General features: G+C 44.4%; 2 protein-coding genes across 3 annotated transcripts in view; one reads left to right on the plus strand and one right to left on the minus strand.

Moving 5' to 3' along the window:
- tmtc3 (transmembrane O-mannosyltransferase targeting cadherins 3) lies at window positions 1-26,446 on the minus strand. 2 transcript variants are annotated; one of them, XM_030096572.1, is made up of 14 exons: window positions 26,325-26,446; window positions 23,218-23,431; window positions 21,834-22,052; window positions 17,786-17,885; window positions 16,594-16,709; window positions 15,811-15,983; window positions 10,858-11,110; window positions 8,528-8,676; window positions 8,267-8,387; window positions 8,078-8,189; window positions 7,517-7,620; window positions 5,389-5,558; window positions 4,991-5,217; window positions 1-3,169 (listed from the first exon to the last, which is right to left on the minus strand). In XM_030096572.1, the coding sequence occupies exons 2-14, from the start codon at window positions 23,404-23,406 to the stop codon at window positions 2,295-2,297; spliced, it is 2,808 nt and encodes a 935-aa protein (XP_029952432.1). In that variant the 5' UTR covers window positions 23,407-23,431; window positions 26,325-26,446; the 3' UTR covers window positions 1-2,294. The 2 variants fall into 2 exon arrangements, with proteins under 2 accessions (XP_029952432.1, XP_029952433.1); XM_030096573.1 differs by having other exon boundaries at window positions 26,271-26,429.
- The window catches only part of cep290 (centrosomal protein 290), a 49,303-nt gene continuing 40,874 nt past the window's right edge, over window positions 18,247-26,675 (plus strand). The window contains exon 1 of the mRNA XM_030096570.1: window positions 18,247-18,257. The gene's annotated coding sequence lies outside the window, so the exon portion shown is untranslated. The remainder of the gene's footprint in view (window positions 18,258-26,675) is intronic.

A 26,675-nucleotide genomic window follows, 5' to 3' on the forward strand; every position in this document is an offset into this window, starting at 1 on the left:
TAATAAAATCTAACCCCCCACCCCACCGTGCTCCACCACCACCACCACCACCACCCAGGGCTATTGCATAAAAAGAAAACCGTACAAAAAAAGGTGAGTGGCTGAGCGAAACCAGGTGAGACGGTAAGGTGGAACGCCGGACGCTTCCTGGATGGAGGCTTCACCTCGCCTGAGGCGCCACTCGAGGAGTTCACACACATTTAACACTGACATGGACTCCCAGGGAAAAGAGGGTTCAGGCCACCGAAATCTGGGCTTGCTTCTTACTCACAAATTCAAGTCTGAACTTAGAGTCACATTTTTTTTTTCCTGCCACAGAATTTTGATAATCATTCTGCAAATTCCAGCTTTCACCCTCAAAGTCTGACCAGAATCTGTAATTCAGTCTTTTTTTTCCAGGAGCATTTATATCTTTCTCTGAATTCTGCCATAAATCTCAAAATTATGACATTTAACACGATTTTCCATTCCAATTCCTTCCAGATCTTGGAAATTTTTAATGTTTTGTTAAAATTCCAATACTGAAGAAACGGTTCGATTTAGCATTTTTCTGGAAAATCTCCCTTAATCCCTTTAATCAACCACAAATCTCACATTAAAAATCTGAATTCTGATGTTTTCCTACAGATTTTTCTCAGAAATCTGCATAAAATCAGACTGTCTTTCCTGAATAATTGCTATTTTTAAATTCAGAATCCTGTTTTTCTTTTAACAACCTCTTGCCAGATTTTTTCTTGAGATTTTCTACTCAAAATTTTGCCTTTTTTTCTTCTTCTCAGAATTCTAATACTGAAGTAATATTTTTTTTACCCTTTTCCTGATCAAACCTGATTTTTAAAAATTCATGATTGTGACATTCAGTTCATAATTCTGCTGTAACCCAGATTTATCTCAGAATTGTCAAACCAAACTGAAAAAAATAGCTTTTTCTTTTCTTCAGTTCGTTTGTTGAAAGTTGGCAGGTTCCAGAAGAGGAACGAGAATTCTGAGGGTTCGTTCTCTGACGTTTTGCAGCAGCAACTGTTAGTTAGTGAAGGATATACAGTAAATGAAAGCATACTGAAAGTGGTCAAAACATCTGCAGTGCATAACGAGAGCAATAAATAACACTGGATACAGTACCGTCGAAAATGTCCGTACAAACACACTAAACCAGATGGATGCATAGCGAGGCTGTGCGGCGCAAAAAGCACCGGCCCTGAACTACTGAGGGGGGTAAACAGCCGCTCGACTGCGGCTGACTGGCCCCGCAGCTCCAATCACAGGGTCCGCCAGCAACCTGGAACACTTACAGCATTTCTTTTCAAACCGCAATTTGTTTGCTGGCTGCCCCACAAAACAGTGCATTAGTGTTAACTCTGCAGAGCAGTATATAAAAAATAAAAAAAAATAAAGGAAGGTGAAAATGTGGAGCAGCCTCTGAAATCAAATCAACATCATCTCGCAGGATGTGGGGCATCCATCCCCCCCCGCCGCCGCCCTGCGAAGACGGAGCTTTGGAAAACACATCGTGCTCAGGAAGCGCCGCTCGCTGTCCAGAACAAACAATCCAGAAAGGAAAAAAAAAAAAAGGTGTGTTCTTCCCAGTGGGCAGAAAGATGTGTGAGGGCTGAGTTTATCAGGAAAAAACAATGAGGGAGGGAAGGGTCGGCGTGACAAAGGGGAGTGAGATAAACGCCTTTAAACGGGCTGGCGGTGAAACGTGACGCGCTGCCGGGAGGGAGGAAGCGGCGAGCCAGATCCATGACGATTACAGGCCCGATGTGTGTGTGTGTGGAGGGGGCAGATACAATCCTACCTTGAGGAAATCTGTTGGGGGAGGGGGGAGGGGGGAGAGAGGGGGGAGGGGGCTTCCTTTAATTGTTTGCGATACAATCATTCTTTTTTTAAAAACACAATAAACGCCGAAGTGACTCACATCGTACAGAGAAAGAAAATCCAGTGATAAACAATGACGACACATTGAGAAGCAACACAAATATAGCAACGATTGATATGTGAAGTCACATTCAGACGGAGAGAGCACGCGCACACACACACGCGCACGCACACACACACAGGCAATATGCTTTAAATAGATCACCCTCGATCGGCTTTGTGCTTATTGTTACATGGACGCCATGTGCAGATGGGCCTTTCCCTGCCTGATGCGGTCAGTGTGGCGGGGCGGGGCCGTCCTCAGCGGCCGCTCGTCCAATCACAGACGTTAAAAGAAGTGGTGAAGAATACGAGTTTGAAACGAGTCTTGATCAGAGAGCTCTATAAAAGTGTTCCAGGTAAAAAGTCCCACAGTGTCAATCCCCGCTCAGGATGCGCTCGATCTCCTCGAGTCTCTTCAAGGCGGCGGCTCTCTTCTCCTCGATGTCCTTGATGTCCTTGGTGGACTTGCCTTTAGTCCGTTGGTCGTGCTGGTGGGAGTCCGCGGCCTCCGGCTGGTCCCCGTCCGCCCCCTCCAGGCTCTCTGCCGAGGATTTCCGCACATTCTTCTCATTCCCAGCCCTCTTTCCAGCAGCCGCGCCGCCCCTCCCTTCCTCTCTGCCCTGGCCGACCTCCTTCGCCCCCTCGGGCCTCTCCTCCTCGGCCGCTGCCGCGGCTCCCTCCGCCGCCGCCGCCGCGACGATCGGCTGCCCCGCGGCGCTCATGGCGGCCATCTTGCTCCGCACGATGCTCAGGTGGCGGCGCACGTACTCCTCGTTGGGCGCCAGCGCCAGCGTCTCCTCCAGGCAGCGCTCGGCGCGCGGCAGGTCGCGCTCCTCGAAGTAGACCACGCACAGGTTGTGCTTGCCCTGGACGTTGGCGGGGTCCATGCGCAGGATGCGCTCGAAGCAGGCCTTGGCGCCGCGCGTGTCCTTCTTGTGGTTCATGAGGATGTCGCCCTTCAGGATCAGGCCCTTGATGTGCTCCGGGTGGTGGCGCAGCAGCTCGTCCAGCACGGGCAGCGCGTCCACCTCGCGGCCGGACTGCGAGTAGAGCAGCGCCAGGTTGAAGAGCGCGCTGCGGAAGCCCGCCTGCAGGCTGATGGCCTTGCGCATCCAGCGCTCCGCCGCCGCGTTCTCGTTGGCGTCCATGGCCAGCATGCCCAGGTTGAAGTAGCCGTTGGCGTCGTCGGGCTCCTCCTCCACGTAGGCCAGGAAGCGGCGGTTGGCTTCGGGCCAGAACTTGGGCTCACCTGTCGGAGGAGACGCACACGTCAGTCGGTCTTCACACGTTCCATTCCGTCTCTTGACCCTTTAAATCAGGGTGTCAAACATAAGACCCGAGGGCCAAAAACCGGCTCACAAGATGCTCGGATGTGTGCGTCTTTGTGTATGACACCTGCTCTGGGTGTCATAAAGACGGGCCGGGTGTCATATTGATTAAAAAGGCGGTAAACATGGGTTTTCCTCTAATAATAACTTAGAGCCCTTTCTGTAGGTCAAAGGTCAAAGTGACCTGGTTTTTTCACCTCAGGTCGCTGCTCGGCAAGACCCAACACGAGCTCCAAACCTGAAACCTTTCAGGCCGCTCCATCATGATCAAGTTTACGAGAATGAGCGAGGCTGCAATGGCCTTGACCTCTGACCTCTGACCACCAAGCACTGGCATGTAGCTCCTCGGGGAGTCCTTGTGACCATTTGTGAAAGATGAAAGAGGAGAGGTTGTCTGGAGACACCGACTTCACCGTCCTCTTTACAGTTTGAACTGCATCCGTTAATTTAGGAGTCAGGAAATATTTCTGCCAAAGCTAAAGGCAGAATTAATTTCTAAGGCCTCATTGAAAACATTTACCCAAAAATCCTAATTGTGTTACCTCTGCCGTGTGATTACCTCAGGCCATCAAAACCTATTCAGCCTGACCTGAAGTGACAGTGACTGTATGTAGAGGAATAAGAAACTGTGGTGAAAAGAAATAGCTGTTGATGCCAAAATAATCTGGTTATGAAAGTAGAAATCTCTACATAATCAGACAGCCACACGGCAGACGCACCGCGATTGCAAAATGAAACCGACAGCTGAGAATGAAAGGACGTGAAATGATTCTCTTCAGTTTGTTAAAAAGCAGGTCTCGACAATTAGCCTACAAAAAAGTCTGCGTGTTTCTTATCAGCCACACACGCCGTCTCCTGAGAGAGCGGAGGAGCTCTGATCAACACAGCTAATCGCTGGGCTCCGGGACACAGACCGCAGCTGGATCGGTCGCAGGGAAACGGGAGATAAAAGAAAAAAACATGGCTGCGGCAGGTTTGGCGCTCTGGCGGCTGAGCCGAGTTCCTGTGGCTGCGGCGGAAGAGACGGTCGGGAGGCGCCGCAGACACATGATTCAAACTGTGAACTGACGGGAAAGAAGAGTGACGTAGAGAAAGCAGCGGTGTGAAGGCGTCTGCTCATGATGGGAGTTTTTGGGTCACATCAGGGATAAATTTTCACTTCATTATTCATCAAAACATCTGGTGCACGGCCGACTGGGAGGCTCTTGATCGACGGAGGTCATGTGAGGAGAGAAAAAAAGCCTTTCCACCTGTGGAGGAGGAGAGCTGCGCTCAGGTGAACGTGTGAAAGGAAAAGGACTGCACGCTTCATTTCTATCCTGAGTATTTGCTTTTTTTAGTCAAAGCTCGTTGCGGCAAACACCCCAGATGTCGGCCTCTGTGGCTCTTATCTGGAGACGTGCCGCCGCTGGAGTGCAGCAGGATTTACAAAAGCAAAGGCCATGGGTGGGATGGGAAACATAAAGCGCCTACACCTGCTGAAAATAAAACTGTTAATTAAATGTTTTGGTTGCCACTGGCTCGGTGAAGCGTGACCTGACAGAAACTTGGCCGCGGACGCCGCGCCGCTGCACACACGGCTCCTTTCAACAGGAGGGTCGATTCTCAGAAGCGGAGTCCACGCCCGAAAGGTAACGTCAGGTTGCCTCCTTTGTTCTGTGCTCGCTGGCGTGAAAGGGCTTTAGAAAAAGTGGCGAGCGGCGCGCTGCGCCAGCAAGTGGAGACCGGATTCAGACGCTCACCGGACTCCTGCATGAGCAGCGCCGAGTTGAAGAGCGCCAGTTTGTGGCGGGGGCTGAGCTCCAGGGCGTGGTTGAAGTTCTTCAGCGCCTCCGACGGGTCCTTCATCTCGATGTTGACGATGGCCAGGTTGTACCACAGGTCGGCGTTGGCGCGGTCCAGCTCCAGGGCTCGCAGGTAGGCGTCCCGCGCTTCAGTCAGCTTGTTCATCTTCAGCAGCAGCTCCCCTCTGAGGAAGAGGAGAAGAAGAACCGGAGGGGTTTCCGTTCGGTTAGCACGCTGGCGCTGCTGGGACAAACAAAGCTCTCTGAGTCAGACTGTTTCAAGAGCTGAGTTTCGGTTCTGGAAGCAGAAAGTCTACAATCTGACAGGCACAGAGGTGAGAAACTCGGGGTCTCGCCTGCTGATGTAGGCCTGTTTGAAGTCGGGCCTCATGCTGATGGCTTGGCGGTAGAGCTGGTCGGCCTCCTCCAGCCGCGAGTCGTTGGCCCGGATCAGATTGGCCAGGTTGATGTAAACGTTGAGGTGGTTGGGAGCCACGCGCGTGGCGTACTTCTTACCTGGGATGACCTGCAGAGAGGAAGGAGAGCAGACAAGCTGTTAGTTCGACTACTTTTGCAACATTAGAGCAATTTAAAGAAAAAAAAAAAAACACGCAGTCACTGCTCTCGTCAGTGGCACTTTGCAACTTTAATCCTCCTCCTAATGGCCAGCTGACGTCACCTCATACATTTTACAATATCCAGTGTGAATGTGTGAGTGAGTCAGAGCAGACTGAAAACTAGTCCGCAGAGTTAGAGGCAGCTCTCAGAATTAATTTGAAGGCTTGAAGTTGCATAATGTGTTTGCGCTGCTTCTGTGGAGGCACACACACACACACACACACACACACACACACACACACACACACACACACACACAACAATCGAGAGGCGAAAAACACAAAAACTGATGACAGCGTTTGTAAAAACCAGACAGCAGATCGTTAAAATCACCTTCAGGGCTCATTTGGCAATTTTACATCTGCTCTTTAAAGTCACGGCGTTATTTCGTACTTTACCCAAACTTTAAATGCCACTATGTAAAACTGAGGAAATACCTATCTCTTGTGTTCCACAGTCTCTACTCTGGTTCATAGCTCAGGATCAGAAAGTAAACTGTGTTTAATAATTCATTAAACACTTATTTATTCCCAGACATATTTTTTCATCCATTGGTTTTTTTTTTTTTTAAATAAGAAAAAGACTAAATGAGTGTTGTTTTTGACCCTTCATAGCACTCAATCTGAATCCTGTAAATCCACTTGATAAAATCCAGGGGCTTCTTGAAGAGACCGATGCAGGTCAGGGCGCCTCCCTTTAGAGAACGTCAAATTTCGTCATTTTCACAGGATGATCCAGTGCATTCAGGGCTCACGAGGGCACGATCTGTAAACCCAAAGCTGAATAATTCAGCGGAATCTTTCAAACTTAGACGACCACCGAGGGTTCTGGACACATTTCTCAGGCTTAGCTGATGACTGGAAAATCCAGCGGTGGGGACTGTTTTCAAGGTAGCTGTCAAAGAGAATAACCTACGGCGAACTGGAATTCTTGGTTGTTTTAATCTATTCTAATGTTTGATATGATTCCTATTGTTCAGTAAATTCAATTCATGTAAGCTCCATCTGTTCTTCAGTTTAAACTGCTGATTGTGTTTCAGTCAGTGTTTCTCACTTCTTCTTAACTGAACATAGAGATCAGTGCTTCAAACTTTGTCTTATATATTACAATTTGGGGCGACAAACTACAGTGGGGAAAAAGATCAGAAACTTCTGGTCGTACTGTGAGTTAAATTAAAAAAAAAAAAAAAAATCAACTGTGAAGCTTCTGTCATGAGTTAAACAATGTTTTCCTCAATATGAAAGATTTTCGGTTTATCAGGACAACACCGATACTAACATGGCAGCAGGTGGACCCTGCTGCCATCTGTCTCCCACCTTCATGAAACCACAGGTGGAGCAATGCGCACAATGTTTACAAAAACTGGATCCATCAAACCAGACACATTCTTATTCTCCTCCAAATGGATCTCCTCTGGAGAAGAGTTATAAGCGTGTGCACTGAGCTGATCATCAATCACAGGCAGCAATAAAGTTTTCATTGGTTTGTTGTGTTGGAGAAAGAAAAACATCAACAGTCCTGTGTGTCCATGACCCTGTCCTCTGATGTCTTTCCTTGGATTGTTCAACAGATAATAATCCTAATCTACCCCGGAATCGCCCACAGAGCAACAGGATAACTACTTTCACCCGCTGTGTTTATTTATTGGTGTTCGATAAAATCGTGCGGCTCTAAAGCGGCCAGTCCCAACATAATTCAGGTTTACTAAATCAACGGCATACAGACTAAATTCTAAAAGAAATATCATCCCGATAACAAGTTTAACCTGCTGAGGCTGTAGCGGGTGAATAAATGAGTTCAGAATGATGAAATGATTCATTTTCACTTGGCTCAGCCCAGCTCGCTGGGGGGTGAGAGACGAGGTACCTGTGGCATGAGTGATTTAGCAACCAGGTAAGCCTCCTCCGCCTCCCTGGACTTGTTCAAGTTCTTGTAGGTTCTCCCGACGTTCATGTGTGCGCCGATGTCGTCTGCGGCAGACAGAATGAAAAGTTAATTTCCAACGCGCAGGAGCATATAGAGGAAACGGCAGGGGTTGTGAGGGAGCCCAGCGGCATAACAACAGTTTGTGGGAGCTGGTCAGGAGGGCAAATGATTGAATGCACTCAGCTGGGGTGAGCTTGAGGAGATTAGCATAGCAGGAAATCCTCACTGGGTTAATGTGTTTACTTTAGTTAATCTAGGGGAAACACTCGTGGGAGGTGAACCGGCGAACGCGTCAGCGAGAGTTCCTGCAAAGCCAGACCATGACTGGGTTTGTTTTACCGACAACTTCAAGAATCACAAACAGACGATATGATTATCAACCAAGTGTGGAGCGACATCAGCCCAACACGGTGTCTGGAGATGAACTGAGCGGCCCGAGACCGACTCTGCCGCCCCCTGCGGGCCCGGCAGCCACACTGCTCCCACCAGCGACCCGTTTACCTGGCTGGACCCGAGTGGCCTGCAGGAAGTACCGCAGCGCCCTGGCGTAGTTGTGCTGGTTCTCCAGAGCGTGGCCGACGTTGTTCCACAGCTTGGCGTTGTTTTTGTTGACCTGCGGTGGAAAACTGATGGGTAAACGGCCCGTCTGGACAGCGGAGATCCAGGCGGCGCGCGGTTGTCCCACCTCACCTTTAGCGCAGACGTAAACAGAGTGTACTCTGACTCCCAGTCCCAGTTCCTGTTGAAGGTCTTCACTGCATGTGTAGTGAGCAGCACGCCGATCATCAACCAGGAAATCTTCTTCAATTGTCTGGAACGAAAGATTCGAGAACCGGCTCATGTTGGCTGCAGCATAGAAGCGCAGTGTTAACCCAAACACTTTAAACGTGCATATCTCTGTGAGGAAACACTACTAAGCTAAAAACAGGATCTTTTCGGGAAGAAACTCACCCTTTATGCGAGACAATCCTGAATCCATGAGCAACGAGGACACAGAAGCCCATACTGGGCACGTAGAGAACCCTCTCTGCCACAACGAAACCCACCGGGAAGAAGAGGTTGGAGGCCGGAATGAAAGGCAGAACGATCAGAGACAGGGCCTGAAAGGCAGAGGAAGCTTTTTAATGCAGTAAAGATGACGGCGCATGAAGCTCTGCTTATAAAGTTGTGCTCGTTAAATGAACGAACACGTGTCTAAGATTCTTTCCAGTAGAAAGAGTGGAAGAATTAGGATCTGATAGCAGCGACGGCCACACGGCCACCCAGTAACAGTCTGCGTGTGACTCAGTGGTTGTTCTCACTTCTCTGCTCCATTTGAGAACCAATAGATCTGTTCTAACATGTTTCCCTGAGCCAAAGCTTAAAGGCAGCTGTTTCATAAAACGAACAGGACAGCAGGATAATTGGTTTAGCTCATTTCCCGCCCCCCCCCCCCCAAAGACAGTGGATAAAAAAGCTTCAGCTATTTTGTAACTTAAAAAAAAAAAAAAAAAAGCTGCAAAATCTTCCACTGTGGTATTTTTGTCAAAACTTAATAAGTAGTTCGAATCATTAAAATACGATACCTTTGACTGTTTTTTGCAGTACGTTCAGGAAATCATATATTTTCATAATGATTATGCAATTATGGAGTAAATAAAGCGCCGCAGTTCTAATGTGTTGTCTTGATTCAGGTGGGAAAAGCTCTTCAGCAGACTGCGGTCGTCCAGAACTCACGCTCCCCGTGGGACAGCTGGAGATGGATTTCAATGGGTTGATGTGGTGTTCCATTGTTATGCAACATATCCAAACCAGACAAAAACGCCGCAAAACGTCAGGATTTCATGTATTGTGCTTTGATTTGTGCTTTCCTTTCTGTAGAGCAACACTGTGAGGAAGTTGACTGACCTTTCAGTAATGAGAGCCGTGAACCTGTTGCACAACAGATGCCAATTTGTTTCTGTGTCCAACCGCGAACAATCCGCCATTCATCCCTTCAAAGCGCCATCAAACGTTTCGCTTTCATTGCGCTTCTGTGCGGGCCAACAGTTTAATAATGTTTGTTTTTGTTTACTTAAAAACAGGATTAAAAGGGTATAAAAGCTACTAAATCTTGATGTTGCTCATCATTTTAAACTTGTTCAACAAACAAACAACAGAACATGAAGGCAAGAGAAGGGAAAAGCCAACTGGCCTATTTTAGCGACCGATCCAGAAGAAAATGAAGCCGTTTAGCTGCTCATTACGCCGCGGACGCAGCCGTCTGACATCAGGAACCAATTCAGCAAATGGTTTAGGTCAGACCAGTTCCACGAGGAATAATGCCTGGTCTCTCATTGTTCGCTTGTTTACATCCCAACAGAGGTGACTCAACCAAATCTGAGGAGAGAGAATTATGACGGCACAGAGAACACAACGGGGTGGGGGTGGGGGGTAATCCCTGACTGAAGGAGATTGGAATCCTCTTGGTAATTTTCACACAGCCAAAAAATATTAAAGATTTGCTTCAAAGTAGAAAGACGCATTAAAATGACAAATCATACATATATTCAAGAATGGTCTCCAATCTCCAAAGCAAAAAGATTCTCTCACAAATCACATTTGGACTTTAGTTGTAAATATAACCCTAAGACCAGGTCACACACACACAAACACTATGCAAAATATCTTAAAATGTTTTTGTTTGTTTTGTATGAGGTCCTTTTTGGGTGAAAATTCCTGTAAAAATAAAGGTTAACTAAAGATTTGTTTTATTTTCATCTGTCTATAGGACTGTTCAACAGCCAAATTCAGCCATATTTCACCGGGAGTGGGCCAGACCAGTGAAATAGTGCCATAATTATAACCTTTAAATATAGTTTAGTTTTGTTTGTGGCTCAGAATATACATGATGAAAATATCTATACTTTCACAATACCAGAAAATGACTACCATCTTAATATGAAGCTAATTTTAATGATGCCTGTTCTGGTGTAAACTGCAGTGAAATGTCCGGGAAACGTCTCCTACAGCTGAAACTCACTCGGACAGCATGGCTTTGAGGCTAGCTTGTTAGGAACAACACCGCTAGCTTTTAATGGCAGCAACACCGATAGCTCAGGTCTCGGTCTCGGTGCTGCGTTGTGAATGCAACTTCTTAAAAAAAAAAACTGTTAAAAAGTTGATGGTTCTGTCCATAACTAGTCAGGTAAGCGTCTGCTACTGTATGTTCTACCTGGAAAATGTAATATTAATAAAGGGTACACACTGAAAAGTTTGAGAACTACTGCTTTTATAAATGACTGAACCAAGCTTCCTCTCACCATGATGACCGTTCTGGCAGAGCTGTGTCTGTAGCGCAGGCTGTGGTACGCCAGCAGGCCCAGAAATGTGTAGAAGACCAGCGTGGCCAGGTTCCGGAGGTCCAGGAGCGACTCCACCAGGGGGATGGTGCCCATGGTCCAGTCGCAGCACAGCTCGGACGGGTTCAGCAGGAGCCAGGCGTTTACGGGGAGCAGGTAGTTGAACGTCAGCTGCCTGGTGGGAGTGGAGCTGACCGCTGCCGGGTTATCAAACCTGCCACAGAGAGAAGACAAGGACGTTTGGTCCTCCGCCAAGGGTTGGCAGCATTACGGCCAGTTTTGGCCCATGGCCCTTATGTTTGACACCCCTTTTCTAGACTTTTCTATGTTATATATAAAAGCTACAGTTGGGTTGTGCACTGCGCTAACTTAAGTGTCAATCATTAGTGAGACGACTGCGTCCATTTGATTGATTCGTCAGTTCTACAAGTTTAAAGCGAGTCTTCGGCACCATGTGCGAATGAACCTGCCATGTATGAACCGTTTGTTCGGATATAACAGGAACAAAGCTATTTATCTCGCATTTGGTTTTCCATCTGGGGACTGAGACGCCCATCTGGAATGAAAAAGCTGTAACTTGCGTAACCATTGTTCAGGCTCAAATGCTTTCTGTTGTCCCTGCAAGATGAAAAAGTACGTCAGAAAAAGTAGAGACTCTCTTATGGTTTGATACAAACTGTTTGGTTCATCAACTGAAATCTCAAAATGACCCTAGACATTTATTTAGTACTTTAATTATTGATACTCGGTTTCGAAAACTCTTTATGTTTTTAAAGATATGACTTTCAGAAGATGTCCTGTCCCGTTATCCCCGGGTGGCCTTTGACACGATGCAGGCTTCAGGGCATCACTACAAGCAGTCCAGTCACCGGTCAGCTGAAGCAGGCAGTAGAACGTTCTCCACGATTACATGATATGATTTATAGCCACTTGTCCAGTCTTCTGAATACTGCTTTTAGCCTGCGCAAAAGAAGGTGATTGTTTGGGCCGAACAGTTCTCTTTTATTTGTTGGTCAAGAAAACATATTTTTTATAAAGACTTGTGGTCTCGCAATTAAAACGAACTGCAGAATTTATAGAAGTACTTTGTTAGAGCTTTATATAAGCAGGAGGTACTGGACCAGGGCTCAATAACTCAAGTGTGATTAACATCAGAGAGCACAGAGCTCTGACGGGACTTTTTTAAAGTTCATCCTGTAAATGATGCCATTTGTGCATGTGAAACTAGGAGAGTCACTGTAGTACATAAAGCCCGTTTGTTTACAAGTGGAACGGAAAACTTTCATTTCATCTCGGCGTCGATGGGACGCTCGGCGCCACTGACAATGCAAGTTTGTGAAAACAGATCCAGATCGAGGGAAGTGCACATTTTTAACGCTACTCCCGCGCATGTGCATCCCGGTAACAGTAAATAGTTCTTCTGCATATGTGCGAGACGACTGACAATAACACAGTGTCATCAGTTTTATGCTGCATTTTTATCCACAGTCTAGAGTACGTCGTGTTCTTCTCTTTCAACCTATTTGAACAGTAAAGCACTTTGTTTTTAAATGTGCTGTTGAAATAAAGTTGATGTGACATGAGTTGACTCCCAGTCCATGTTCTTCTAGGTCTTCGAGGATTGATTATTGAGAGTCGCATGTAATGCCAATCCAACTTTGTCCATGTAAATGCTGTGTAATCCCATTGACAGCATATTCAGCATATTTTGCTTTGCATGCATGTATTTGTGGTTCCAGTATGAAAACAAAACAAAAAAAAAAATAGCATCCACTAATGGCTTGACATGAAATGACACTGTTCTCAGTATTTCCATAGATATTGCTTTCAAAATGAACCATAAATGTTCAACCTGTCTCAAAGGAAAATACAAAAACCTTGTCACATGAGCAGAAAACTCAATCAGCAGCTCATTTGGAAGTTGTGAAGTCATTAAAGTGGTTTATCCAAGATCAATTCATGATAATGAATTAAATAAATGCCGATTTTGTATTGAAGCGGATCACAGACATCGTAGTAACTCACAAGCACTGAAGAGCCAACCACAGATCCATTATCTATGTTAATGTCAGCCATGAGACATATTTTGCCTGCTTGAGTGAATGTTACGCATTTATGGATGTTCAACTTCAGCGAGACACGCTGAATGCTTTTCAGTGTTTACATTTTTACATGTAATCCGACATAGGATACCCTTTGAGTCAGTTATCGTGGTTATTACGCAAAGTCCCTCATGGCACACGTAATCCCTACTATAGCCAGAGGCAGATAAAATCTCACTGTGGTGTCTTTAGCCTGAAAATGCTTTCAGAGTGCAGAGGATGGAAAAGGGAACACCGAGAGGAAAACTTTTTTTTTTTTTTTTCCAATAATTATTATTCTTCAGAAATTAAAGAAATCTACTGAGTAGGCTCGACTTGGTCACACCAATCAGATGGCGATAAAGTTTAAACAAAAGTCAAGTGAAGTGTATCGAAAGTCAAACTAAGCAAATGCAGCACTGGCGGACATGTTTGGGGTCACCAGGAGCGTTACCAGCCATCGGCTGGGCCAAAGCAAGCGTGAATGGAAATTCAGACAATATTAGCTAAAATCGACCACATCGGGACGGAAACGTCTGAGTCGCGCTAATCCGGCAGTTACACTGAACATATTTTGTCTTCCCCCAGGTTCTTAACACATGATCAGCCTCTCCTTCCAGGTAGGCGCCTCCATCCCGGACATGAGTCTCCGCCTCTCCGGTGTGGTATGCGGTCCAAACGTCAGTGGAAGCGGCGCACAGTCGGTGTGGCGATAATCAAAACACGCACCGTTGTTATGGCTCGAACAGAGAAATTCGCTCAGACAATCTGGAGACAGCTTTAGGATTACGGCAGGAGGATTAGGCTGTCTGGGCTAATCGTCTGGAATTTTATCTTCGCGCTCAAATGCCATTAAGTTGAATCCCGTGCAAACAATTCCAGAGTTTTGACTCAATAAATACTTAATCCGGTGGAACTATTGACATTTGGTCTCCAGCCTTGGGTTGGTACTGACCGGTCACCGAGGTCATCGGAACAGCAACGCCCTCCAGTCCAGGCTGGAGGCTTTGGAGGCACAAAGGACAGAAACACTTCTGAGACGGAAGGAAAAACAGTGTTGGATAACACCGTTCTACATTTGTGTGAAATTAGGCTGGAAAATCTTGGCAACAGTGAGGGCAACAAAAACATCATTTGGGAATTCAAACTGGTTCTTTGGCTGAACCTTGCAAGCAGGACGCGATTTGCCCCGGAGGATGGTCTGGTCAGCGACCAACCATCAGCTGATGGGACCAAACACGCAGTACGATTAGAAGATCTGCGTGAAGCAAAGCTGCCCGCCTTCGATCTCCTCACCCCGTCACGTCAGGTAGAAAGCTTCAGTAGACTGTCACGGCGAAAAAAAAAAAAAAAAAGACCTGGGTGTGGACCTTGGGTGTATGGGTGAATCCATCTCTCTACATTTATTAGCTTAGTCTCCACCCAAACATTCAGCTCTTCACGTTTTGATATTGAACAATTTCATAGGTCTTTAGAAAATGCGAACTTGTGTCTGAATGAAACTACATTTCTAACAGTTCATCTGAAAATACTGGAGAAACTCCATCAACTAGGCTGTTGCTGTGATTGGCCGGTGGCTCGGTCATGCTTTCTATGTAAGTGCTCACTAACAATGTTTCCAGATTGTATTAGGCTTCCAAAGCCCAGTTTGGCCAGAATGAATCAAGGATTTAATTGCATGTTTTCTAATACACGACAGAGTATGAGTTGTTAGACTTGGTATATCTCCAACAATAACATTTGAAAGAATGGGGAATTTTTCACATACCACGGTCTGAGATTGCAGATTGGATTGTTGTGTAATTCGATCAAGCCCTTCTAGGAGGATTTTGTTCTATTGTTTCAGTGAAGCATTGCTGAGTTACAGTAGTCAGTAAATTGTATTTCAGTGTGAGTGAAATTCAAAACTTGAGAAAAATATTTTTTAAAGTCCTCAAAAATAAATAGTTATGTGAATATATATTCTTAGATTTCACTGCAACATAAGCGGATTATGGAGAATATTATTTACAGGTTTCTGTGGTTTTAGCCTTTAACCTTCCCCCACTGATGGCTTTTAGCGCCCGAGATGAGGGAATTAAAGCCGCGATGATTTCGTACTAATGTATTTATAATTCAGGGTCAAGCAGGGCTCTTGATGTTCCACTCAACAAGTTGTGAGCCTTTTCAGTGCATCCGTCAGCTGAGAGCGGGCAGAAGCCATGGGAAGATCTTCTACTTTCATTAAATACAGACCTTATGTAAAGCGTTACGCAATCGCAAATAAATAAAGGAGCCAAAGTAGTATAATGTGTTTATGTAATCCTCAAACCCATTTACATATAAATCACGACCTCCAGTGGCCTCCAGTGTGTGGTAACATTTTTTTTTTAAAGCTGTGACTTACCCATAATGCAACTGACAATGGTAGAGAGAAAAGAGATCTTGATGTGGTTAATTTATATAATCAAACCATGATTTGCTTGATTACTTTAAAATTGTTCTACAAATAAAAACTGGCGTTACATTCATGAAATGTCATAGCTGCCATTTAGATTTACTTTAAGCTTTTTTTCTCTTTTTGTGGATTTCCCCACTTTAGCCATTTTATAGCTCTTGGCTAAAGTTTTCTTTTTTTTCTTTTCCTGTTCTTTCTGAGAAGAAAAATTTTACTAGACGTTTCACTTTGGCCATTTTTCCTGTATTATATATTTAAATTTTGAGTAGTTTAAGTAATAGACCATTCTTGAAAATGGAATGATAATGAAATAAAATGAAAAAAAAAAAAAAAAATTCTTCAAAATTCATGGAGCCGCAGGTCGAACACCTCTTGCAGCTCTAGAGTTGTCCCTACCTGGTGAAGACGGGCAGCTGCGACTGAATGACCTGCACCCGGACGATGACGAGCAGCAGCGTGCTGATGACGAGGACGATGAGCTTGAGCAGAGTCTGCAGGACGGCGTACGGGAAGCCGTCTTTCCCCTGCAGCACCTGGCGCATTGTGTGCAGCAGCATGGGCAGCGTGAACTGAGAGCAGACACAGAACAGTCATTTCAACACACGTTTACTTTTTCCTTGAAACGTTTGCTAATTGAAAATAGTTGGAACAGTCAGCATTGTGTACACTCGTGTGTGTGTGTGTGTGTGTGTTTTGTGTCTGAGGAACTCCTGCTTCTTCCACAGACATGCGTGATGGATGGCTGACTGAAAACACTCAGCGGGTGTGAGATGAGAATGCATTCCTGGTTTGGAAAGACGCCGTCTCCCACCTGGACTCCGTGTCAAAGGCTCAAATAGTGCGGACGTGTTTTTTTAAGCACTACAACTCCTCTACACACTAACGCTGCGGACATGTTAGCTCTTCTTACACATTACGTGTAATGTGAATACTGCATTGTTTAATACTTCAGTCTGAATGTCTGATCAGATTCAGGATTTCAACTCATCACTGCATTATTTTAGGGCTCAACGTTTCTCTGTGGTGGTATTTTTGCAACACCTCCAGTTCTTGCAGTTAAGTGCCATGTCTGATTCGACAAAGGTCCGATCCAAAAGCAAACGCTTGTGGATGACAGTGACCGTCCTGCTTTGGTCAGCTGAGTGTGCAGCAGAGAGCAAGTTGGTCCGAAAGTCTTACCCCCTGTGCCACAAACACTTCGTGAACACAGCAGATGCCGACGACGGTGATGCCCTGCTCCTTACACAGCGTGGCTGCTGCCACCAGGACGACCGTCAGAGCGATGGGCGCCCAGACTGAAAGGGGGGAAAAAAAAAGAAAAGAAGAGGGAATCGTGTGTCGGTTAACATTGAAACATTCACCGTACAGTATTCTTTACCTTGGCATTCCAACACATCTGATTAAAAAAACCTGAAATTTAAGTATAATTAAACAGTTTTTACTTCAGTTTTCTTATAAATGTTTGAATAAATCTGGCTCTCTTACAAGAAATAAATTGCAGTATCGGACCTGACATCCCTAATGTTAAAGTGTGTCGTTCACCACGTCTCACGATGGGAAAACCACCATTCTGCAGATGCTGTGAGATCCTTTGAGCAGCATTCAGCTGTACAACCATTGGGTCATACCAGTCAAGTGGATATTTCCACATGGGTATTTCCTCATGTCCTCGCTCAGCAGGGCGATGCACAAATCAAAACCTGCTTCCCAAGAGGAAGCTGACTTGGATTCCATATTCCCCAGATCTCAATCCAACGGGACATCAGAGGGTATGTGTGAACAGATGATCTGCTGCAGATATCTAGCAGCAGATACCACAGCTCACCTCCAGAGGGGTGGGCTGCACGCCGCCTGGCAGACGGTCAGAACATCACGGCTGACGATGAGCGTTTTTTCTGATTTAAAAGCCACAGTGCACAGTGGGGAATACTGAAAGTTGGTAAAACCCTCGATCACGTGAGCGACATGTCTTCATTCAGCGCAGCACAAAAAACAATTAATCCTGCAGAGCGGTTCGCCTCGTGATTGACAAGGGTTCTTTTCAGCTACCCTGCCTTTGGCTGAAATATCCTAAATGGATGCTTGAAGGTTGAGATTTACAATTTAGTCTTTCACAACTTTAATTCCCATTTAACTTTGCAGCAGAAAGAATCAGCTAAAATTTGGCCCTCTGGTGGTGAATATTAAATTTATGTGGCATTTACACATCAAAGCATAAATCCTGAATTTTTACAGTCGTTACTCCTTCAGATGAAACCGTTTCTCGCCCTTAAAACTGTCTGGGATGGACAGATATTGTCAAGGCAGATTAATGAATCCAGTGCCTTGCCACAGTCCTGATAATGAATCACAAACATTTCCCCAAACTTACCGATGGAGCGGTCCGCACTGGTGGACTTTGTGTATGCCAGGAAAGCAGCCAGGAGGAAAATTGAAGAGAGAAGCTCAGCTCTGCCAACCACACCTGTGACCTGATGGCGAGAGGTGACAGCAGTCGGCGTGCGCTCACATGGAGACACAACACACACACACACACGTCTACAGCGGCAGGATGGCCGCTGTAATCTAATCCGGCTCTCCTGAATCCGACTGTGAAAACAGGTTTACTCAGGTAAATCATCCTCTCAGCAGCAGCTGTCAGTTAAGCAAATGGTGACTGCCCTCGTGTGGGAAGAAACAACATTCTCAGCTCTGTGGGCTTGCAGGCACGGCCTGAAACCGCGTCCGTGGTTCCACGAAGTGTCGCTTAAAAATAGCGAGTTGTGGCTTTCAAAAAAAAAAAAAAAGAAAAAAAAAAGTTGGGGGGGGGATTAACACCAGGATTCAAAGAAAAGACGTGTGCTGTGCTTCAACTAATCCATTTATCAGCTGCAGGGAGGGGTAGAAAAAAAAAAACTCATTCAGCCACGATAAGATGAACTTGTTGCGAGAATATTACCGCTACATCAACAGCATAGAAAAAAAAGAGCATTTTCCTTTAATTACCCACAACATGAGTGTTATATAGCTGCCTGATCCAAAACGATGCCACTTCAGAGCCTGAAGTTATGGTTGGGGAGCACGTAGATATCATTTGCATCTGATTATGCTTGAGGATATGACGAGAAGACCCACAAAACTGAAGTCCCCATTCAGGAAAACACACACACACGCACACACACACACCAAGGAAGACACGGTGGACGCACACAGGGGCTCATTGTACACACTTATCATGAAGGGACCTTCAGTGCTCGGAGCATATCTCAAAAACAAATGATCCGTTCAGAGCGAGATTCCAGACGGCGATAACATGAAGGGCATTTGTTGGACTAACTCTAAGGGCTCATTTGTGAGGCAAATTGTTTCCATTCAAGTAGTCTGAGGAACTCTGCATAGATTAGTGAGCACCGTGAGGACGAGCGGCGCAGCGCGGCGCGCTGTGTAACTGTAGCGCGCCGCTCCGAGAGGCAGAATGTCCTCTTTGTTTCCCAGACCCTGTCTGCTGGTCATCAGCTCGGCTGTGATGAATCGGATGAATTACAAGTTCTAACTGGAGATCAGGGTTTTTTTTTTTTTTGGTTTTATTTTTAGTTGGGCCAAAAGATCAAGTTTCAATTATCAATACTGAAGGAAAAGGTTCAACAAACTCCTTCCTTAATCCAAGTTAAACTATGACAACTTATGTATATTAAATACAAAACATATTGATGAACTTTCCTGCAGAACAGCTGATTTCTCCGTTGAAAAAAATCTGATGAGAAATTACAAAACTTCAAGTTTAGCATCTCTTCTGAGACTGCTGCTGGTTTTAAGTACTGGTTTTAAGATGTTATTGGTTTTAAAGGAGTCATATTATGCAAAATTCACTTTAAGAAGGTGTCTTTACAGTCATATTACCTCCCAGAGCCTCTCTATGATCCCCCAGAAGTGAAAAATTTAGTCACCTCCCTCCACTTTTAAGGAAATATACACTCAAACACGCGATTCTGAAATCTTACTTTTGTCTACATCAACAAGAGGAACACCACTCCCCCCTGGAAGAGGATCCAGCCTTTGGGGGCCCCCCGGATAGGTGGTTATAGTAGTATTGTTGCCGTAGTCTCATTAAGACGTTCAAATTTGAAAATTGTCTTTTTCCTCCTTGTCTCGCTACGCCACATTTTTGAAAATGAAACTGAAACTCCTCAGAGCCACGTTTTAGACCGCTCAAACTCAAACATAGGATGAATTTGGGGCAAACAAACTAATATACTATGTTTTTGGGGCTTCTGTGGCCTATATGACGTGACTGAAAAGCAGCATAATAGGTCCGCTTTAAAAGCGTGGCTTCGCACAGCCACACCTGTCTGAATATTCATCCTCAACAATGTTTTCTTTATTCCATTACGGCTTGAAGAAAACTAGCAGCTCACATGAGAAAAAGCATCAGTAAAAAACAAGCAAATGCTGAATTTTTTAGACATTTATTTCATTTGGTTTATGAGTTGAATGCTTTGTTCTTTTAATGTTTATTTTTATTGTGTTTGTTTTGATGTTAGTATTTTTATAACTCCAATTAATTATGTATCTAATGTCTTAACATCTGTCATTACTTTACAAGTGCTTTGAGCTACGCTTTGATTCTTGTCTCTTTTTTTTTTCTTAAATCAGAGATAAATCATTATTTCGACGTGTTAACCAGTTGCTGTCTTCCTCGCACTGAACACTCCTGTTATTCTGTAGCGTTTCATCTATTCCAGCCTTGTTCCACACGATTTCTAACTTTTAATAAAGTACAAATAACGTCAGATCATAAAACTTAGGCATCAGATTGCTGTGAACACTCAACATGGTGGCACTGCATGGTAATAGTGTCTTCACAGCACAGCAGCAGCTGTAAAAATGCCCATGTCGATAAGTACATGATGCTGGACAATGGCAGAATCAGCAAAAAACAAAAAATACAGTGTGCACTCTTTAGGTGTCAAACAGCTTTTTCCTATCTACCCATTTTAAGCAGCGAATCTTTTGAACAGGAAGTGCAGTGTAAACAGTCCGAACATGGTCCGATTAGCCTCAAACTTAACAGATCAGATCAGATCCCAGCCTCATAACGACAACAATCATCAGCCATTGGCTACCAGCCGCCTGCTGGAAACAGGAACTGTACTGCACGTGCTCCACTCAGCCCCAAAGTTTACATGGAGGAGAAAAAAAAAAAGATCTTGATTTGACTGTAGTCTGTAGAGAACTGTGACCGCCTCAATGAAGTCCACTGTGACTGCGGCAGGCGTCACTATGCTGTCATGTTTCTTCAATATAAAGAAATGTTTTATTTAAAAAAAATAAATAAATAAATCATGTTCTGCAGAGAGCTTTTGTAGCATTTCTCCATTGCCTTGAGTCATAACCCAATGCAAAGCAAATGAAATCAGTACGGCTAAAACAACAATGAATCCTGCTGTTACTCATGAAAGTTAGGAATTTGTTCTAATCAGAGGCCCAGGGATAATAACCATCGTAGTAAAATGAAGAGATGTGAATGGCATTTGTAGCTGGAGTTTCTTTCATCCCATTACGAGTTATAAACATGAGCACAGCATGTCTCAGGATGAAGTATAATCCTGCAGCGAGCATGCCTTACTCGAATGGCTTTCTGGCTTTTTTTTTTCTGCTTACCATGATAACTGAAAGCCGATATGGTTTAGAAGTGTGTTTTTCAACCAGAAGAGAGGGTGGGACGACCTTAGCTTTGATCTCACAGTGAGCCCACACGGCCCGCTCCGTCAGGATGCAAATACAAGTACCTGCACAAAAAACGGAGGCTCTGTGTGTGTGCGCGCGCGTGTGTGTGTGTGTTTCTAGGAGGGGGCTGGCATGTCGAAGCAAAGCTAAAGCGGAGATGCTTCCTAATGCCCCAACCAGTGTTCAGTAAACACAGCTTATCTACACTGGCCTCCTTTATTTGACATGTTTCTATGTTAATATAAGCTCCATTGAGCTGAAACACAACACACTGACTTCTCGGTGCGTTTCAGGGCGACTGCACAGAATGACAGCCAGTTGTTGTTTTTCTGCTGTTTAGAGGATTAGTCTTGAACTCGGGATTATTGGAAGGTGCTGCTTGGTTTGAAAAATACAAATAAAAATTTCATATCGTTAAAGAAAAAAAAAAAAAAAAAAAAAGTGAATGTTGGAACATCTGGAGCCATTCAACTGACAGCAGGCAAAAGCAGAGTAGAGGTCACAAGACCATCACAGGGAACACACTCGCTTCAACACCTGCGAGGCTGTTCAAGCTCAAACATCCTCAAATTTCTAATGTACGTTAACATGTAGTGAGAAATATGTTGTCCACTCTGTTCAGATACTCTCCATTTATGTTAACAGATATCTGGCTTCCCGATTACTTCCACAGAGCGTTCACTGGTGATGCCGTCATTGTTGGAGATACTCACAGCCTCAGTGTGGATGGGGTGCACAGCGAACAGCAACGCAGCCACCAAGCTGGAGGTTTTGTCCAGAAACAATCGGCACACTCGCAGGAAGAGCACGCACACCACGGCGTGCAAGACGACGTTGAGAAGGTGGTAGGAAGCAGCGCTGAGCTCGCTGAAGAGGTAGTTCAGTCGGAAGGTGAGGACGGTCAGGGGTCGGTAGGATTTATGACTCCGCTCCTGCATTGAAACATTGAACACATACAGGATGAATCATTCCGAGTCTTTGCTTAAAATCCAAGTGGAGTCATTCTGAGGAGGCAGCATGTGAAGAAAGGACGAAGACAGTCATGACAGGAAGCGCTCCGTTTGACCCTTGATGAGACCTGCGATAAGGTCAAAAGAAGGGTTCACATACAGCTCCACATTGTCCATCGGCACGGCAAAGATTTCAAGTAATAATGCAAAACCTTTGTTGCATTTTCCGTATCCATTTACACGACAACAGTGCACTAAAAATGCAACTTTTTGAAAATGGCTGGAATTGGAAGTTGGAATTTTTGGAAAACGCTTTATCTCCATGGAGACAACAGAAACGCTGCGACTGCAAGGGAATGCCACCGCTGCGCTGCAATCTATAGACCTTCTGTACATGCATGAGGAGATGGACAACAGTAACCACGGTGGCCTCATCCGTAAGCATTTCAAGTGAAAACGCATCGTCTTCCTTTCTGTTTCAGAAAAGTTTCACGTTTATACAGCTTCGTTTTGAGAGCCATGTCCATTTCCACAGCGATAGTAGAAACACTCAAAACAATGTAGTTAGCATTCCAAGTCAACAGCTGGTGGTACTGTTAGTTTTTGTCACTACACATCCATGCGTGCAGAGATCAATGCACTGTAAACGTGAACAATGGTGGATACACAGATGTCTGCACCGACAGAAGACTAAGTTGAATTGCTCATATGTGTGACTGTCAACTCTGAAACGACAAAGTCCAAGAGAAAATGGACTGGGAGTAATGACAGTCAAAGAAAACATTGTTACTGTCCATCTACACACACATATACAGAAAAAGGGTTTACTGAGGTCGTGGTGAACATACACAAGTGTAGCGTCTCAGAAAAGCTGTGTTTTAATCCTTTCTTATAGACAGAATTTTTTCAAAAAAGTTCCACAGACACCTGTTTCCAAAAAGATGTATTTTCACATAAACACACAATCAAAAGTTTTATATTTTTCACTTGGCAACATCGTTGTGTAAATGGTTCTTTAAATCGAATGCCTTTCGTGTCATTGCACGTCCACACATGATAAAATTCTCACAAGACATGAGAGCCAATTGACCTGTATCTCATTTGAAAGCCATCCCGTGTTGTACACGCGCTGCGGAACACATCTCACCTCGGCCATAGGCGTTCCCCAGAAGTCATTGAGGAACAGGTTTCGGATGGGGGTCGTGGGCCGCAGGTCCTTGTTGTCGAGGATCGCCGAGACATCGTCAAACACGAACCCACACGACAGACTGTTCCAGTAGCATCCCACCACCAGTCCAGTCAAAAGTAGAATCTCCTTCCATGACACGACAGCCATCGCTGGCCAAAGCCGTCATTGATCACTGCGCAAAGACCACAGAAACCACATAGAAAGGTGGAAATCTAAATGGCATTAGAGATTTTTCACAACTAGTAGCTGTCATCATGGTCCATTGTTTTCTTTTTGAAAGACAAAAACAGTTTCATAGTTGAACCTCACAGTAACAGAACGGTAATTACCTAAATCTGAAGTGACAGTGCAGAGTGACAGTTCAGCTGCACTTTTTTGAGTGACCAAATTTTCTCCTGTTTGGACTCTTTCAGATATTTTGGCTGGTTATCCTTTTTTTGCTTTAATAGAAAGATCTGTGGATTTCAGAACAACTCTATTTTCCTCACTTTTATAGTTCGATGCCTCTGTAAATTAACAAGTTACAAATTACTTCTTCAAACGCTTGGAATTTCCTGAAAGAAATTGTCGGTGTAATAAGTAACAGATCTCAGAAGGGTAGATCAAAAACAACAACAGCAGTTCGGGAAGAAAAACACTGCAAGAACTGTGAAAAAAGACAGCAAAATAGCAATTGGGCATTTCGGCAACAATCTTTCGAGCACAGGAATGACGGCATCACGATGCACAGGAGCATAAGACATAAGAACAAAACGTACAGAGGCGTCTGCAGGAGATGCAAACTACTAATTACCAGCAGGAAAAACAGGAAAGCAAGGCTGGAATCTCCCAGAAAACTACAGAGATGAGCCTCAGAAATTCTGGGGCAGTTGTATGGCTAGATGAAACAAAGATGAGCCTTTACCAATGTAAAGTTTGAAGAACAAAAGGATCTGCTCTTTATCTTAAACGTACCAGTTTATCTCTGACACAGAGTGGAGGTATGGGTTTATCTTCACAGAAAATATTGAACAAAGGCCTCAAAAGTCTCCAGAAACAATATGTCAAATAAGAGACATATTCAAACTGATTTCATCATGCAGCAAGATCCTGATCCAAAACTGTCAAAAACTACAAAGGAGCTCATCAGGAACAAGAAGAGGAAGGTCTTCAGACTCACAGGGAATTTTTCTCTGCTAAAGATAATATCTTTCAAAATAATCAAAGCGGCTGCAGTGAAAGGATCAAAAAGGTTTAGTGACGTCAATGGGTCCCACTCTAGACGCAGTTATTGTCAGCCAAGGATTTATGACTAATATGGTAATTTTACTTTTTCAAACACCATTATGATGCAGCAAACGACGATGGACCAAGGGCTGGCAACCTTGATCATCAATAGAACCACTTTTTTTAATCACCTCCTGACAACCTCAACAACAACAAAAAAAAAGTAGGGAGGCACCAATACCACCTTTTATAGGACAAATACAATGACAAATACGAGTCTTTAGCTACTTGCTGACAGAGTATTTACTAAACGTCTGGACACCCTCTGTTCCGACGCTATGCACACTTCCATCAGCCTTGCAGTGGTAAATGGTAAATGGACTACACTTGTATAGCGCTTTTTACCCTGCATGACAGAGCCCAAAGCGCTTCACACTGCAATATCACATCACCCTTTCACACCATACTGGGTGGTGGTGATATGAGCTAATATAGCTCCTATATGTTTAATGAAATACAACGAACATTTATTTCTATGTTAATTTGTAAAAAGTGAACCAGAGACACTGCAGAGGCAAAACATTCACATTTCAGAGCTGCAGTTCAGAGTACTAGACAAAACTGTACTGATCCTTTCAAAGTAGGGGGGGAAAACCCTCAAGCAAACCAATACTATAGACTACTAAGTAAAAAAAAACAGTTCCGACTTCTGCACTTTAACAAAGCGGTGCAGCTAATGTAAGTAAAGTAAAATAAATCTTGCAGATGTGGAATGTTATTTTGGCATCGTTTAAGACAGTTGGTGGCAATGATGCCTACAATACCATTGTCCTCTCATTCAGAACAGCAAAATTACTTTCTTGGTCATTTATTGTATTAAGATCTGTAAATGTGTTGCTTCCCTGGGAGGTGTAAATACAAAAAATGATGGTTAAGCACCGACACAAATCAAAATATCTTATCTTTAGTGATGACAAAGCTGCTTCTTGGCTGATCCCCAGTGATTGTACCGATAAAATGCATCATTACAGAAAACCTAAAGCCTTCGAATGTCAATTAAAAAAGCATGGATTTCTAAACCAAAAAGCCCATGTTTACTGGGATGAAATGACACAATTAAATTAAGCCTGGCAGCTTTAAACCTCACCCTACCATGCTCACCTTTGGAGTGCACTTGGGCGTGCACTGAAAAGTGCAAGCCCATGATAATAATCATATCATCACATGCAAAATGAATGAAGCACCATTTAAACACGTTGTAAAAAACTGTAACACACTCATACTGTGACATTGTTTAACTTATCGGCCGGGATGCAGTGAAGCTGACAACGTGACAGCTGAATGGAAGAATTCTAACCAACGTTAGCTCCAATGCTACAAAAAAAAGTGCAGAACTCGCATGACATAAAATAGCAGTTCAGACGAGGATGATTCAGCATTATAGTGTACATCTAATATAGCAAGCGATTACTAAGCACATATAAGTTCTAACAGTACAATCACCGGTGTTCCGGATTAACTGGCTTCCCTGTTAACCGGTGACCGACTCCCTTTAGCGTGCGTTGTTGCTGCAGATATCTGCACAAGAGTCACAAAAAACACGGCACTTCAAATCCTGACTGTAAATATAGCTAAACAACGCTCGTCAGAAAAGCTGTGGAGTTCGGTCGTGTTTTAATTATCGGCTTAACGACGGAAGCCAAAGGAAGCTGGTCATCATTTAACAAGGAAACCAATTAATCCGAAGCACCAGCAGACGCTACTCCCAAAGCCACTTTAGCTGCTAATGCTAACCAGCGAGTTACCGGCGTTCAAGCTGGATAAGCCGGTCCGTCACTGTACTTTAGAGTTCCTCTTACCACGTCTATACCCGGGCAGACGACGGTAGCAGCTGTGGGCAGATATGAAAAACTGAGGAAAACAGAGACGCTGAAGACACAGCAGAGGGAACGTCTTTCCATGGGTGCTGGGTGCTACCCACAGGACTGGCTTTAACTTCCGGGTCAAAGGTCATCCCGCAGGTGGCTGATACTGAAGCATCCCTTCATCAACTTCACGGCCATATAATATAATATAATATAATATAATATAATATAATATAATATAATATAATATCATATAATATCATATAATATCATATAATATAAAATATTTTTTTATTTACTGCTGGTCAAAGGTTGTTACACCTGTATATATTAAAGGTAATTTAT

The sequence above is a fragment of the Salarias fasciatus genome, chromosome 7, assembly GCF_902148845.1.
Source record: "Salarias fasciatus chromosome 7, fSalaFa1.1, whole genome shotgun sequence".
Classification (NCBI taxonomy): domain Eukaryota; kingdom Metazoa; phylum Chordata; class Actinopteri; order Blenniiformes; family Blenniidae; genus Salarias; species Salarias fasciatus.